Raw genomic sequence first — 17,460 nt, 5'->3', positions numbered from 1 at the left:
GACCACACCTCTGAGTTCAAACTAGTGAAAAATAAGAAGAGAAAAGAAGATTATGAAAAGGAGAGGTGTTGATAACTTTGTCACTCGATATGATTCAATTTTATATTTAAAGAAAATATGACGTCATCATAAGGTCGTCTGCCCCCCCCCCCCCCCCGCTATCAGAAAATCCTGGCGCCGCTCCTGTTGATCATCTGAAAGTATGGCATCCCTTGGCTACCTCGATCGGTCAGTCTACGAGGGGGGTGCAATGTTTTTAGCTGGTTATAACTGACTAAATAGCTGACTGTATGCATGAATCATCGTGTTTGTAAGGAAGGGGTCGCCTATAATTTCTCAAGCTTGCCAACCCTTGTTCATTTCCTGTCTAACCCCTTCACCAAAACTCTGCACAGCCGCGATTTCCCATATAGCTTGTATGTACTAAAATCAACTGCACACAGTACTTAACACTCGTACGCACTCACACGTAGTAGAAGTTGGCGAAGCGACTCATTTTTTCAAAGTTTTCACTCCGACAAGAAAGGGGCGCTTAAAATGCTGCTAAGCAAGAATTTGAGATTTTCAATAGGCTCGCATGGTAGGAGATCGCATCGTGGGGAAATGCAGTGGAGAAAATAAGAGTGAATTATCCCATTGAAAGTATGCCGTCAATTACTAGGCTAACACGAATTAAATGGACTAAATCAAAGATTATTCTCGGCTTTATCGCTGTCAGTTTCATATCGTTGGTCATGCTTTTATTCATGGTTGATGTTACCTCCAAAATTGCAGGTAAGAATGAAATAATCCGAGACAAATATTTCTTATACGTACTGCTACCTAATTAATATTCACAATCGCTTTCTTGTTAGCGGTAAATGCCTTTCGATTATTTCCTTTTTACTTTTCTTGTAAAAGGTTAATACCTTGGTCACATTTGCACTACGGCGGCCATACGGCGAGTCGAAAACAGCCGTTTTATTAATCTTAATTCTAACCATCTATATGTAGTTGGGCAAAAACAATTAAAACTGTTTTCGACTCGCCGCACGGCCGCCGTAGAGCAAATGTGACCAAGGTATGAGCAACTACCCTGGGTAAATGAGTTGTGTTTCAATAATGAACCATGAAAACGTAACCATTGTCGGTTTCTCCACTCATGCCAAATTTGTTTCGTATATCGACATGTTATATAACTTTGTTGTTTGTTTATGTCAATATATTTCAAAAATAAAACCAGATTATATTAATGATTATGTGCAGGAAAATAATATGAAAGAAATGAAATTATATAGCACAAATGGGAGGACTGGATAATATTAAACAATTAAACATAATTTGAAAGAAATTGAATCGGGTTGAAATTAGAGATGGCTACTTCTAAAATGAAAACGATATTGGATGATTCACTCGTAAGTGTACTAAGTTCTTCTTTCTCTAAAGATGTATTCATTTTCACTATGTGTCTCTAGTATAGAAACTACTTTGATTAATTTTAACTGAATGGTGTGTGTATGAACTACAGCGCATAGATCCATGTGACTCTTTGATTTTATTTTACAGTTTAACATTTAGTTTTGATATGTCATTCTCGACCATCTTTTTCCTGCTACACTATAGAAGTGAAACAATAAAGGTCTAAAGCCTCTTTCACAATTGGTTGTCCGACTGCTTACAACCGTTGCCTTTGTGTGCAACATATATTATTGTGACCAAAATGATCGCAGACGATCGCACGATCGATTGTGGAAGCCCCCTTTAATCAACGTTTTAATAATCTGCCTGTTCGATGGATGACAATATCCGCTTAATCACTTCATTGTAATTAATAATAATATTCCGGGAATAATACCGGTCATAATTCATGTCGGGGGGGGGGGGGGTGGGCAGTGGGGTGGAATGCACATTGTGATGTATTTTAACATGTTTGAGTTAATGGGTGGGTACACTGTAAAAACTGCGGTGTTGAAACTGACACCAATTGGTGTTAATAGAGGACACACCCTGAGGTGTTAAAATTACAACCTAGAGATTAAACGTAACACCAAAGAGTGTAAATGTAACAACAAAAGGTGTTGTGATAACACCTGTAGGTGTAAAACTAACACCATCAATTTAACACCGGTGTAAAATAACTGGTTTGGTCCTCTAATATGTACAATGGTTAATACCACAGTTTTTGCTGTGTATATACACTGCGATAGTCTGCCGAATAATAAATTGTTGCTAAATTCAGATTCCGCTGCATGTTTTGGTATACGAGGGACCCGTCTTACAAATAGTTACGATCGATCTAATCAACCAACCAATTATGGTATGAAAGTGGTGAATGGGACTCGCGTTATTTCAACCAGTTGATGCAAAGTAATAAAAGAAAAACCACAATTAAAAAAATCAAAATCAAAACCACAGATGGAAACATCTGCTGTGATGAAATAAGAATAAGTGAAGAAATCAGGAAATTTTACAGTAGGTTGTATGATAAAGTAATGTGCGCGTGTTCGGATAACCTCTTTGATGAATTTTTTCAAGGATTACCTAAATTGGCGGAGACATCTCGAGAACTTTGTGAAGGAGTAATAACTAACAAAGAATGTCTAGAAATTAAAAAAAATGAAACATAACAAATCACCTGGAAATGACGGTCTTTCTTCGGAGTTCTACTTTTTGTCCGGATATTGGAGATTTAGTTAAAGATGCTTTAAATGAGGCATATTGGTCCGGGGAATTGGCTTCGTCGCAAAAACAAGCAGTTATTACGTTAATCGCTAAAGATTATAAAATCTTAACAAAAATTTTGGCTAAGCGAATCAAGAAAATACTTAATGAAATCGTTGTGGGAGATCAGGTGGGTTACATACAAGGTAGAAATATTGGTGAAGCCATTCGTACTATAGATGATGTTATTTTTCATATATCCCATTTTAATCTACCTGGTTTTTTGTTTGCTATAGATTTTGAGAAGTCCTTTGACTCGTTATCACATCATTTCATCTTCAAAAGGCTCTGACGGCTATTGGTTTTGGTCCATCCTTTCAGAGATGGGTCAAAGTTTTGTATACTGACACTTTAAGTTGCGTTTTAAATGAAGGAAATTCCACCGGCTATTTTGAAATAAAAAGGGGGGTAAGGCAAGGGGATCCGCTTAGTCCTTACCTCTTTATTTTGTATATTGAAGTAATGGCTCATAAATTACGAAAAGATAATCTGATGGAAGGAATTAAATTTGGAGATGAAGAAATTAAATTAGCTCTTCATGCAGATGACATGACAATTTTTGCTCGTATAATGTAAAATCAGTGGATAGGCTAAAAGTTTTATTTGCAGATTTTGAAAAACTTTTGGATTAAAAATCAATAATGACAAAACTAAAGTATTAAAATTAGGTTCATGCCAACATTTGCATTATGACTTCTCCTTCGGCGAGACCGTGGATTATCTTAAAGTTTTAGGAGTATTTTTCACCTTAGATGAACATAAGAAAGAAGATTTAAATTACAAAGAAATCTTAAGCAAAATTAAAACACTCTTGAACTTTTGGAAGCTAAGGGATATAACGCTTATGGGGAAAATTCAACTATTGAAGGTGCATATCTATTCTAAAGTCCTCTTCTGAGCGTCTCTTACTCCTGTTCCTAAGTGGGTTTATGAATCATTGGATGAATTAACTTCTGATTTTTTATGGAAAGGTAAGAAAGACAAAATTAATAGGAATACAATGTTTTTAGACTATAAGCAAGGAGGATTGAAGATGTTAAACTTCCCTGTACAGGTAAAGGCACAGCGAAAAATGTGGATTAAAAGTCTTTTAAATAAAGATGAAGATATGAAATGGAAACCGTACTTTAATTTTGCCACTAAACATTTGGGTGGAGATTTGTTATTTTCATGTGACTAAATACCAGGTTTATTGAAAGTAACAGCTTCTAAATTTTACATGGACTTATTAGAAGAGTGGGTAAATATAAGACATATTAGAAGTTTATACAGAGTTTGGGAAAGTGGTGATTTTTAATAATAAGGTTATTCGATATAAAGGGAGTTGTATATTTGATAAGATTCTATACGATAAAAGGTTTACAGACTGCATCATATTTTGAATAATAACGGTAAACTAAATGTGATACACATTTTCTTAATTTTAATTTAGATGCAAATGATGTTGAAAAGATTAAGCATATTTATGCCTGTTTACCCGTTAGTTGGAAGAACAATATTTAAAAATAAATGCAAAGCATAACTCTGGAATCGATTTCAATTTGGGTAAGAAAACGACTAATTTAATGTTTTTAAAATCACAAGAAATATACGAACAGCTGTTGTATAAAAATGAAATTAAACCTTCTATTTTTAACAGAATTAGAACGAATTATGATCTTACCAATAAGGAAATATAAAATATATTTTTAAGACTAAGATATTGCACACTGAATAGTCGATTAAGGGAGTTCCAGTATAAACTCTTGCATAGTATTATATACACTAACCACCACCTTTTCCGTTTTGGTCTTATTTCGACCGATTTATGCTCATTTTGTGAAAAAAAGAAGAAACATATGAACTTCTATTTTATATTTGTGAATTTTCTAAATCACTTTGGGATCTGTGTGCAAGAAGTTTAAATTTTGAAATAAATTTAGTTGGCAGGAAATTCTTTTCGGGAAGCAGGAGAAAAGTAAAGGTAAATATCAATTAATTAATCATGTCTTGATTTTAGTTAAATATCTTATTTACAAAAACCGAGAATTAAAAAAAAACCTCCTTCATTGATTGAAATCAAAAATAGTATCAGGGGGGATCAAAGAGAAGAAAATAAATTAGCAACAAAGAGGGGGACTCTTACAATCCATTTATTAGACCATGTATTGGAGCCCAGAGCCAGTTCTCCACCGGATAGGGGATGGGGGTGTTTAAGGGAGGGTCGGGGGGGGGGGGTAAGGACCAGGGCTGAGTTTGTGTTTGAGTTTGAATTTATTTGGGTGAAGAGGCCGAGGTGGTGGGTTAAAAAATATATACGCTGATGGCTTCAATTCGTTTAGGTTTTATTAATGATTTATTTATTTTTGTATTTGGAAAATCTCTCTTATGTTTTTTATTTGACACTGAAAAAAATCAATATGTTGGAATTTTCTGTAGAAGTTTCTTCTTGATGCATATGATTATCATCAATGTTATTTATAATTATGTATTGGAAGATGTCTGACATTGTGTTTTATTGTAACATTCATGAAAAAAATAAATGAGTTAAATTTATGAGTTGTCTAGGTATCTTTAAAGACATCAAAGTTCTATTTGTTATTATATTTTATTTTGTATATGAATTGAAGTTGTCAATAAAAACCACTCAAAAAAAACACAACTATGGAAAGGTGCAACGTCAAGATCCAAGACACATGTTTGTTTAAAAATATTTTCTTTATAAGATGCATATTTATACATTCATTGTTTTCTTGACAATTCTGTATGATTCTCTTTGATTTCTAATGACTTAGGGCAAATTTCCTAAAGAAAATATCATGACATTGATGGATTTCCATATATTTGAGATTGGTTGAATCAATCGTAACTCTCTGTAATACAGGGCCCAGAATTATGGCGGGATCAAAACGCATTTTGGCCGCCAAAACTGTTTGTAATAATGTTAGGCGTGTTAGGCGTCCGTATAAGATTGGCAAGCAAAAATCTTGGTATTTATCGGAAAGGGGTATAGAGGAGGATGTGTCCATTAACCTCGGTGCGCCTAAACAAATCGATTATACTTATTATATATATATATATATATATATATATATATATATATATATATATATATATATATATATATATATATATATATATATATATATATATATATATATATATATATATATATATATATATATATATATATATATATGTATATTCCTCAAAATGATATACAAAGTATTGTAAAACATCTAAGACATTAAGTAGAATTTACCGAATTATTACGTTAAAATCTGTATATAATTAGAATAGTGACGTAACGCTTACATATCGGGGAATCTTTTGCTCATCGCTGATACGATCAAATCGTTAATCAATTTCCCATTTTGACTTTCGTTTTCAGCGGTTCATTTTAATCATTTTCTGCTTAGATGAGAAACAATGAAGAGCAAAGGGTCAAATGAGAAGATAAAATCAACATTCAGTCGTTCAACTTACAATATGAGTTAGAGTCATTTTCAAAATGGTCGAAAATAAATCTCAGCGCAATTATCTGTAATTTTATAGACAACCGAGAATGCGTGTTATGGTCTTAAAGGGATGGTCCGGGCTGAAAATATTTATATCTTAATACATAGAGTAGAATTCACTGAGCAACATGCCGAAAATTTCATCAAAATCGGATAACAAATAATCATTTCATTCGTTTATTTCCATTTTCAACAATTACAGTTTCTTTCGTACATGTTGACATATATAAATAACAAAACATATTTTAAATATTCCTTTACAAAAAATTATATTCAAGATTATTACATATCAGGTTGGAAATGGAGGAGGCTGCTAAAAAGCGGAGCTTGTAGATTGCAGCCTCCTAATAAATATTCTTGCAGTTGTTTAGCATATAAAAATTAAAATAACAACTTGAGCATGAACCAGTTAAATTAAAAGGAAAAAAATAATAAAGTTAGATTAAAAAGGAAAAAGGGAAAAAAATAATAAAGTTATTGAAGGTTTAAGTTTAGCAAATTTTGTAAAAACAGTCGTCATGAATATTCATTAGGTGGGCTGATGATGTCACATCTCCACTTTCCGTTTTGTTATTTTATTACATAAAATCACATTTTTTCAATATTTCATATTTGTGTGAATAATATGTCTTCTTTATAATGAGATAAGTTGTAGCAATAAATATCTAATGCACTAAATTAGTTGTCAATCCAAGTTTTCTAGTTCTTGGAGGAAAAAATATGAATAAACCTCATTTCATATAATAAAATACAAAAGAACAAGTGGAGATATGACATCATCAGTCCACCTAATAAATATTCATGACGACTATTGTCACAAAATATTGCTAACATTTAAAATTCAATAACTCTGTTATTCCTTATCCGATTTTGATGAAATTTTGGGCATGTTGCTCAGTGAATTCTACTCTATTCATCAAGCTATACATACTTTCAGCCCGGACCATCCCTTTAAATTTTCTCCCATCCCCGGCTATAATTCGCATAAAAAGGGAAAATAAGGAAAACCTGTAAGTGGTTCACTAAATACATCCACGATACACTTTACTTTCGTGCTCACCCGTGCATAACGATGCCATACCGGCTCGAATGATTTTTAACATTTCCTCAAAGAGAATAAATCGCAGAGGATTTTTGGACAGAATGGTTCTTAAGCACGAGTGCTTATTGTCCAGATTTATTCAATCAGATAAGATTAGTCGCAGCCTCCAATAAACTGATCCATATTGATCGATGGTATGCCAGTGATGTAAGCATGGTTTCGACTTGAGTTTGGGGGGGGGGCAAGAAGCTTAATTGTCATATCAAGCTTTCCAGTTATTTTGAAATAATTCATTATTGTTATAATTGTTTTTTTTTCAATAGCGACGCAAATTATGGACACTGACCTAACAATTGAACGTTTTAAGCACTGTTCTGCTAGTACGGCACTTATAAATGAAGAGGTTACTTGTGGCACCAAACTATGAGTAAAGCGAGCGCGAGATGGAATTAAAAAAAAAACGCTCAAGGATCAAGGATTTGAAATGAATCCAGATCGGTTGTGCATAGTGATCAGCCAAATAACTTTCAAATATCAAAAGATTTGAATTCATTTTTTTAAATTTATATTTAAATCTACAAGGTTTGGATTGTAAGTTTGCAAAATAGCCCCAAAAGGGAAAGCGATCTATGTGGTGTTTCTCATTGACTGTGCGATGTAAATTGCTGATATTAAAATATACCCTTTGAGATAACAGGGACCACGAAACGGTTTTGAAAGTGGGGAGGGGGCTGACCATGCAAAAAAATTACAATCAGGCGGTCATTTTTACGCTTTTGTATACGATTTTGGAAAAAAAGTGTGTTTTTTTTGGGGGGGGGCTGAAGATCCCAGCCCCCCCCCGGTTCCGCAGCCCCTAGATAACTAGTAATACAGGGGACAAATCATATTTTGTGTAGAGGAACTAAAATGTTATGGAAAGTAAAGATACTTGTTAAAAAAGCATGATAATGGAAAAAATAATTATTGCAATAATATGTTGAATGTACTTAGTAGTGATTTGATGTGTTATCATTAAAATGGTTTTATATTTCAAGAATACTCAGAATGTTGCATTATGGGAAATCAAATTGGCATGATATGTACATAAAATATACATGTACTCTGCAGTTAAGATGTGTGTGTAATTATTCACTTCCCTGTTTGTAGCATTTAGATTTCACGTACACTGCAAAATAGACTGTAGGCTGACCTGTAAAAATGTGCCTAGTTTTTTAGTTTCGTGGTCCACAAAATCGAACCACACCAAAATTGGTGTACTAGGGTAACTATTTATGCTGATTTCAATTTTCCACTTGCCATCCAACACAATTACAAATGTAGGAGATAACTGATAATTGATGCAAATTTATGCAAATCATAGCCAATATATGTCAATATCATTAACGACAGTGCCGGACACAATTTCAATCAGAATCGTGTTAGTATGTCATGTACGTGAATGATTCCCATGAATATATATTCTACTTATAACTATCATAATTATGTCCCCATTATCCAGTCAGTAACGAGGGTCGGAAAAAATCAGCATTGTCGATCTTTACAGATAGGAATTATTCTGTACTCAGGAGTATAAGTGGTCAAATATCATCCTACCAGAAGAGCTCATCGCATCTAAAAAGAAGTAAGTAACTAACAACTATTTTTTCAGTGATAAAATATGTACATGTTATTATATAAAAAAAAAACAGACAAGCAAAAAAATTAATAATAAAGGGGGGTGGTAGCTCCCAAATGAAGGCGATTCGGGCAAAATCTTTTATAGCATAGTTATATACCAACCCATGGGCGGATCCAGGGGGGGGGGGCAAAGCCCCCCCCCCCTTGAGAGGCACAATTAAACATTTGTAATATAAAAATGCGGTTAAAACAGAAGTGTGCCCCCCCCTTTGAAAATGAAGACCACGCCCCTCAGAAAAATGTGCCCTCCCCTCTTGGAAAATCCTGGATCTGCCCCTGTACCAACCTAATTTTCAGGGGGTGCTGGGGTAGGGCAATGGGGGAGGGGTCACACAATGAGATCATACAATCTTATAATGTCATGTTGTCACAATCGCGATTTTTAGACCACGTGATTAGATCGATTTCGTGCACTACAGTTCATTTGTCAGGACCTAACACTGTTCTGCTTATTTCATATTATATACCAAGCTTACCAATAACACTTTGTGTTCGTAATACTCCAGTATAAGCACTTTTTATAGTGCACTAACTGTATAATATATGATTGTAATACTACAGTATAAGCACTTTTAAATTGCACTGACTGTGTAATGTATGTTTGTAATACTATAGTATAAGCATAGATGTAATAGCTCTGTGGTTTAAACAATTTTTATGGTACACTGACTGTATAATGTATGTTTGTAATACTACAGTATAAGCACTTTTAATAGTACACTGACTGTATAATAGGTCATTTTCGCAATCACTCTGCAGACGTACTCTACAGTGCGTATCAAAAAAAAGTTTACACCTTGAAAAAGCCCTGGGAATCAAAAAATATACATCATGCGGGTAATATTTTCATATATAATATTGGGTATGGGTCTCATTTATCCGATGAAAGTAAAAGTTTTGACAGAATGTTAAACTTGAGTGAGCACGGTCCATTTTTGTAAAGCTCGCAGAAATCTGTTTGCGCAGAAATGGTCGTTTTCACGCTGTGTCAAGGGGAAGGGGCGAAATCAAACTTACCCTGCGAAACATTTCTCATACATTTCCCTTACACTTTTAGTCAATTTAGATAAAACGGATACATTCAAGCATTTTGTAACAATTTTGCCACCCAAATTGAAATTTCAACACTTAGTTAGCACAACCTTTACCCTTTTTGTGTCAGCTGGATCTGAGGAAATAACTGAATCTGAACAAAAGTTTTTATCACTAAGTTTTTATTTCACTAAGTTTTTATCATTTAAAGGGTGTTTACATTTCATGTTTCATTTAATACTTGTTTCTCCACACTTTTCCCAAGCTTGAGAATGATTAACAAAATGAAAATTAAGACGTAGCCATTTCGTGTACTAGTAAATCACAGCTCAGTATAAAGCACATATCGTCATGATGGCCTCGTTGTGTGGGGGAGTGGGGTGGGGCGCAATGCACTCTTCGAAGTGTTTCTGGCAAGGAAACAAGTTTAAAAAGCTAAAAGATATCTTCAAATCAACTTACTAGCTAAATTCTACGTGATCATCATGATAAAGGTCTACTTTTATTCGCATAACTATTACAAAGTTCTGCGCAAATCATTTTGCACTAACTTTTCAAAAGTAAGTGCTGCTCATTCAAGCGGAAATATTTTTCGACATGCAGTTATATCGTCATTTGCATAAATGGATCTGTACCAATGTTAAAATGTGAAAAAATCTTCATGATATTTCAGATATATAATTTTACAGGGTTTTTTCTGAGTGTAAACTTTTTTTATACGCACTGTATAACGCAGATAATCTATTGTCAAAGGCCTTCCGTAACAAGAAAATCAAAACAGCAGTGTGGTCTGGACCAACGTCATATTAATACTTTTTCTTGTCCCGGTCCACCATCTTTCGACAACGACCTCTATTCTGTCCATTGCGATTTGACCAGTATTTTCAACAGATTGTCAACGTTGCAGAAAGTGTCTGCGAAATCGATGCTAAAATGCGTCAGTATATTCTAATAGAGCATTAATGACCATGTGTATCACACTTGACACTGTAAGCATGATGATTATTTAATAAGGAATATTGTTGACTTTCAAGGTACGTTTGATTATTCTTATATTCTTTTCTCTCTCCTCTTTGTTCGAATTTATTGACAGCTATTCCATTACCTACTTGCATCCACCCGGTAATCATTAGTAATGCATCGGGTAAGTTCGAAGGCTTTATTTGCAATTCTACTGAAATATGTTTTTCCCCATAATATCAGTGGCGTACTGAGGGGGGGGGGACACGACCAAGGAAAAAATACAAAGAGAAAAAAAGAAAAGGGAAGAGAGAAGGATGAAATATGAAATCGTTTTCTTATCCTGATGTAAAAATCTATCACAAATTTTGATTTTCGGAATAAAAATGTCGAAATTTTTGCTCGCTCGCAACTTTTTATAAATTTTGGCCGATGTGCCATATATAGCCCCCTCATTTTTTTGGGGGGGGCTCATTTCGCCACTGCATAATGTTGCGCAGAGTTTTGTGTTTGGGGGCGCAATAACAGATGTTCCCCTATAGGAACAAAAGATAATAATCTGCGCTGACGCCCATGTAATGTAGCGTTGGTCTGTCTGATAGACCTAGGGCCCGTTGCAGAAAGAGTTGCGTTTAAACGCAAGCCAAAAAAATCAATCGCAAGTCCCGAATGCGCGCTGTTGATTGGTTGAAAATCAGGTTGCGCATGATTTTTAGAGTTGCGATTGTTTGCAACTCTTTCTGCAATGGGCCCATGATATAAGCACTATTAAACTACGTCCATGTCCATGACGTCGCATATAGACGCATGGACATAATGGGGTATACGCGGTAAAACAGCTTGGGGGTCACAGGTCATCAGAGGTAAAGGAGCCCCCCCCCCCCTTTGGGTGGGGGGGGGGGTTAACTTCGCAGCTCAACTTCTAATCCATTACACTGTAAAAACTGCGATGTTAAATTGACCCCAATTGGTGTTGATAGAGGACCACACCCTGAGGTGTTAAAATTACACCACAGAGATTAAAAATAACACAAAAGAGTGTAAATGTAACAGCAAAAGGTGTTGCAATAACACCTATAGGTGTAAACTAACTCCACCAATTTAACACAGGTGCAAAATAACTGGTGTGGTCCTATATGTACACCGGTTAACAGCACAGATTTTGCTATGCATATTTTTGGCTACTTGGTCGTCTTGGGGTTAATTAGGGTAGTGCTCTCAGTATTCCGTGCCTCTTTTAACGAATGAAATAATCATAATCCTTGCATTGCAAGAGAAGCATCATTAATTTTACAACATTAAAATCTCTACTCAAATTACTTCTTAATAGCTTATAACAATACTCTGTTACTAGTGTTTCGTTACTTTGTTCTTTTTCCTATTTCCCGGTTTCCAATTGCCTTAACTTTTTTCCTTCTGTCTTAAATTCCTCGTATCTTCTCCACCTATGTGTGGAGCGTTGTGGCCCAGTGGATTAGTCTTCGGACTTTGAAACAGAGGGTCGTGGGTTCGAATCCCAGCCATGGCGTAATTTCCTTCAGCAAGAAACTGATCCACATTGTGCTGCACTCAATCCAGGTGAGGTAAATGGGTACCGGTAGGAAGTAATTCCTTAAAAAGCTGTGCGCGCTATGAACGCCTAGCTTAGCCGGGTAATATAGGAGCTCCTTGAGCACCTAACAAGGTGGATATGTGCGCAATATAAATATCCTATATTATTATTATATTATTTTAGGGACCGTACAAGACACAGCAACCTTTCCCTCGTAATTTAGATTTGTCTTTTATTTGATCGCATTAATGTCTAGTTCATTCTGTTCCTGAATATGCCAATGTGATTGCTGTATTCTTTGTCAATATTGTACTTATTTTTTTTATCACAGGGCCCTAAGGGACAGCGGTTTGTGTAACTGTGAGGCCACCTGATTAAATAAAACTGAAAATAAATAAAATAAGTAAAAACAAATCATTAATAGATAAATAAATGGGGGGTCCATATAATCCCCGTTCTCACTTTCATCTTTGAGTAGGATGTTTCTTGTATTAATCACTTTTTTACTTCTAGGCAATAACAAAAATGAATTTGGACTCACTTTTTCTAATATTAATCCCAGCCCCTCAGCGTTTAATGCAAAACTGTGGCGTATATGATAGTCATCCGAAGTAATATATCACTTCCTATTCTGTGCCCTTTAGCAAAGACCAGTGGAAGGAAATTTTAGATGGCCGCGGATGTCTGAGTGCTATTCATGTTTGTCATTTTGAAGACCCAAGTCTAGGCCTGAAATAACTTCCAAAAGGCGTTGTCACTTTGAATTTTCCTGTTTTTAGATAAATCCCCTCTCAGTTCACATGAATTTCTTGATTTTAATATCGAAAAGGGGGCATTATTTTTAGGGTTAATTCAAAGTAGCTTCGGACAACCATCGATTCGTGGCTGACGATGCTTCGTATCTAATAAAAAGTTTGGTTAATTTTGGTGCGTTTGTTTCTTCTTTCCTAATATTTTTTACATAAAATTAATTGACAACATCATATAACAAAACATTTTCTTAATTGCATCAATTAACACAAGTATATATGAGATCATAATCGATATGAAAGATGAGGAGACCTAAAGGAAGCAGGACTTCCCACAGCAAGGTCCCCAAAAAGAGAATATATTACCTAACAATAATAATAATGATAATAACAACATGAGTATAGCGCATATCACTGCCAAATGCGTCCCTATATGCGCTTAATTGGATATTATTACACTGGCTTTAGCCTCACAGCCTTTTACAGCGCGATGGCATTTCAAGGAATGAATTCCTGCCAGGTACCCATTTACCTCACCTGGGTCGAGTGCAGCACAATGTGGATGAATTTCTTGCCGAAAGAAATTACGCCATGGCTGGGATTCGAACTCACGATCCTCTGTTTCAAAGTCCGAAGACTAATCCACTGGACCACAACGCTCCACAAGCTCCAACATGAACATGATTGTTAAACTTGTTAAAGAGAGATTAAGGTAAAGACACCTTGAGAAAAAATAACAACAATAATACACGAAAACATTTGTGGGGCAAGGGAAAGGTATCGAGTGGAAATGTTTATCAAAGTAAAGAGATTATGATGCAATGAATAGCAGTAGAACCATGAGGCACCCTTTGGACAGTTTGAATAAAACACACTTCCCAGGGGCCACTTTCACGATTCGTGGAAAATGGGGAAAATATATTTTTGCTCTTCATTTTTCTTCTCATTTTAAAGTGATGATTGATGGATTTCTCTCGCACCAATTATCTCTTTTTAAGGGGGAGGCTTGATAAAAAGTATATTTCCAAACAAAACCAATATGCTTTTTCCCCCGCCCCATTTTATAAAATCCTGGCTCTGCCTGCCACCTTCCGATGGGAGCGATATATATATATCGTGATTACCCCCTTGGCTTTGGAATGGATTATGGATTCATATCAAATGTAGAGCTTTGGGTTAGGAATTTATGTCAGATTACAATGTATCTTACCATTAATCATGCTGATTCAAAACATGTCTTTTAAAATTGAAGGCAAAGGTTCTTTCTCTCGAGCCATGAATACGGATATGTTTAATTGATTTCGGATGGCGAGCCAGCATCATTTATGCAACTGCTTGGTGGATATTAGTAGCCCGGCGTGATCATGGAAGGTTTTAAGTGCCAACTAGTTTACGACATGACGAGATATTTTATCATGCTATGTTGAATAGTATTGAAAATGATTAAATTATATTTATTTCACATTAAAAACCATACATAATATTACAGAAAATCACAACATTACAAAAGAACGAAGAAATTGTTCCATGTACATAATTATAAAAGAGATTAACATAATTATAACAAAATTGAAATACAATGTTAAATAATGTGACCGGGGCTAGAAAAGGCAGAGCTTATCGAGTCTAGCCCGGCAGAAAAGGAGAAAGAAGGAGAGGCCCTCACTGGGAGCACGTAAGGTCTGAGGCAGAAGAGCATAGGCGGATCCAGGGGGGCCGAGGGGCCCGGCCCCCCCCCCCTATTGGCGGACCAAAAAAAAAGAAAAAGAAGGAAAAGAAAGGAAAAAAGAAAAAGAAGGGAAAAGAGAGGAGAAAAGAAGGAAGACAAGCATAAGAGGAGGAAGATGAGTGAATAAAATACGATGAGGGTAAGACTTTGAAAATAATTTTTAACAAAATCTTTCATGTTGGGATATAAATTTTTCGCTCGCGCTTCGCGCTCGTATTGCCTTTTAGGTGATATCTTGCTCAATATGGACCTTAAAATATCAAATTTTGAAGTCAATATACAAAACATATTTCAGCTGGGAAATTGAACTTTCATTATTCTGTTTTATTTACAAATTGATTTTTTAAAAGTGTAAAAATTTCTGTTTTATGGTCTGAATATGAACAATTTCTGCTTGCGCTGCGCGCTCGCAAAATTTGATTTGTCAGGTACCTATTATTTTCCTGTATTTCATAAAGTTCTCAAAATATCCCTATTTAGGTCAGATTTTCAAAACGTATCAGCTAGCGCTGCACGCTCGCATTTTGATTAGTGAGTTATGTATATCTCAATATTAATTCTAAAACAAACTACTTAAAATCACCATTTGATGACAATTAATCATAAATTTCTGCTCGCGATTTGCGCTCGCATTGATAGATATTAAACTCATGCATCTTATGCATATTACAAAAGTGCTTTAAATGTCCAGTTTTCAGGCCATAATACTGACAGATTTCGCGCTGTCATGCTTAGGAAGATATTCATCATTTTCTTATGATGACATAATGTCCTTATAGAATATCCCGGTCCTATGTCATAAACTCAAAGTAACAATAATGAAAAATATCAGCTCTGTTTTAACTGTGATCCTTTTTCACCTCACAATTTTTCCTTAAAGTGCTTGCAATACAGAGCTTAAAGTGACCCTTTTCAGATCGGAATATCATATATTTTTAGCTCGCGCTTTGCGCTCGCTTTATTGATTTTCATGATAAAAAAGGTATTTAGAATACCCAAATTCTAGGTCGAAATCTGAAGCACACGTTTATTCAGATACGCAGCTTGTTCTCCATTTAAATAGTTATCCAGTTTTAGATCACAATATAAAAAAATTGTCTGCTCGCGCTTTTTGCTCGCATTATTAATGTATGAAAATTTCCAATTACTTAACCTTTTCATGATTTACAAAACATGAAAAGAGTGTCCAGAATTTTTCCGCTCGCGCTTTGTTCTTGCATCAGTAAGGTTAAGTTTTTGTCTTATCCTTTCCACGATTACAAAAAGTGCTTAAAATTTCCATTATTCAGGTTGAAATGTCAAAATTTTCAGCTCGCACTTCGCGCTCACAATATTTGAATGTTAAAATATGACGTTCATGGCTAAGTTCAAGCAGTCCATAACAGGTACATTTTCGATCAGCTCAAAACGTAAATAAAAAATTTCCGCTCGCGCTCTGCGCTCGCATTAATAATGTAAGGAAGATCCCCACTTCCTCATCCTTTTCATGATTTACAAAACTTGAATAGAGTGTCTCGTTCAGTAGGCCTAAATCTCGAATTTTTTTGCTCACGCTTCGCGCTCGCACCAATCGTTTAATCATATACCTATTCTGTTAAGTTACAAAAAAGTGCTTAGAATTTCCATTCCTCAGGTAAAATGTCAAAAAATTTCAGCTCGCGCTTCGCGCTCGCATTATTTGATTTTTTTTAAATATGTAGCGTCTTCATCATGGCTAACTGCCAGCAAGTTCTTTAACAGTACCTTTTCCATTAGTTCATTTCTGCTCGCGCTTCACGTTCGTAATAATTATTCAAATAATAGATAACAAACATTGCCCAGAATGTTCAAAACTTTAGGAAAAAGTACATAAGATTCCCCCCCAAAAAAAAAAAAAATGGCTCGCGCTTCGCGCTCGCATTATATAAATAAGGATTATGGTATTATATATGTTTATTCATAAGAATAAAGCTAAGAAGTGACTATTAGGACTACCCATTTAAAGAAACCAAAAATCCCGGCAAATATCATATTCGAGTGGCCGATCGGGGAAAATATGGCTGAAAACAAATTCCGGGCCCCCCCCCCCTATTGGCGAAGGCTGGATCCGCCCCTGGAAGAGGGTCGGGATAGATGTCGACTTAATAGCCTTACCATGTCGAAATGGTGAGTTACATTATCTCGCCATGTCGACTTTTAACATTATCGTGTCAGCAAGTCAAACTGACTTTTAATAAGATATAAGACGTCGTGTGAATTACGTTATCACTATCTATTACGTATCTCGTAATGACGATATAACGTTTTTCTTATAAACTGACCGTATCGACATGGTGATTAATTTTCATCTTGCCATGTCGACTTAATGATATTATTGTGTCAACAAGTCAAATTGAATTTTGATATGATACATGGCGTCATGGTGAATTACGCTATCATCTATTGCGTATCTCGGAAAGTCGACATAACTTTTTTTAAAGAAATTGACCATGTCAACATGGCGATATATTCTATATTGCCATGTCGACTTTAAAAACATT

The 17,460-nt window shown here is 35.3% G+C and overlaps 1 protein-coding gene across 1 annotated transcript in view; it reads left to right on the top strand.

The window, feature by feature from the left end:
• The first annotated feature begins 421 nt into the window (after positions 1-421).
• LOC121427365 (beta-1,4-galactosyltransferase 6-like) overlaps positions 422-17,460 on the top strand; it is a 33,149-nt gene continuing 16,110 nt past the window's right edge. The window contains exons 1-3 of the mRNA XM_041623721.1: positions 422-774; positions 8,741-8,863; positions 11,045-11,095. Coding sequence (XP_041479655.1) covers positions 645-774; positions 8,741-8,863; positions 11,045-11,095 — 304 coding nt within the window. The 5' untranslated portion in view covers positions 422-644. The remainder of the gene's footprint in view (positions 775-8,740; positions 8,864-11,044; positions 11,096-17,460) is intronic.

The sequence above is a fragment of the Lytechinus variegatus genome, chromosome 14 (genome assembly GCF_018143015.1).
Source record: "Lytechinus variegatus isolate NC3 chromosome 14, Lvar_3.0, whole genome shotgun sequence".
In the NCBI taxonomy this organism is placed as follows: Eukaryota; Metazoa; Echinodermata; class Echinoidea; order Temnopleuroida; family Toxopneustidae; genus Lytechinus; species Lytechinus variegatus.
The sequence above is the reverse complement of the archived record's forward strand: the minus strand, read 5'-3'. Positions and strand labels throughout refer to the sequence as shown.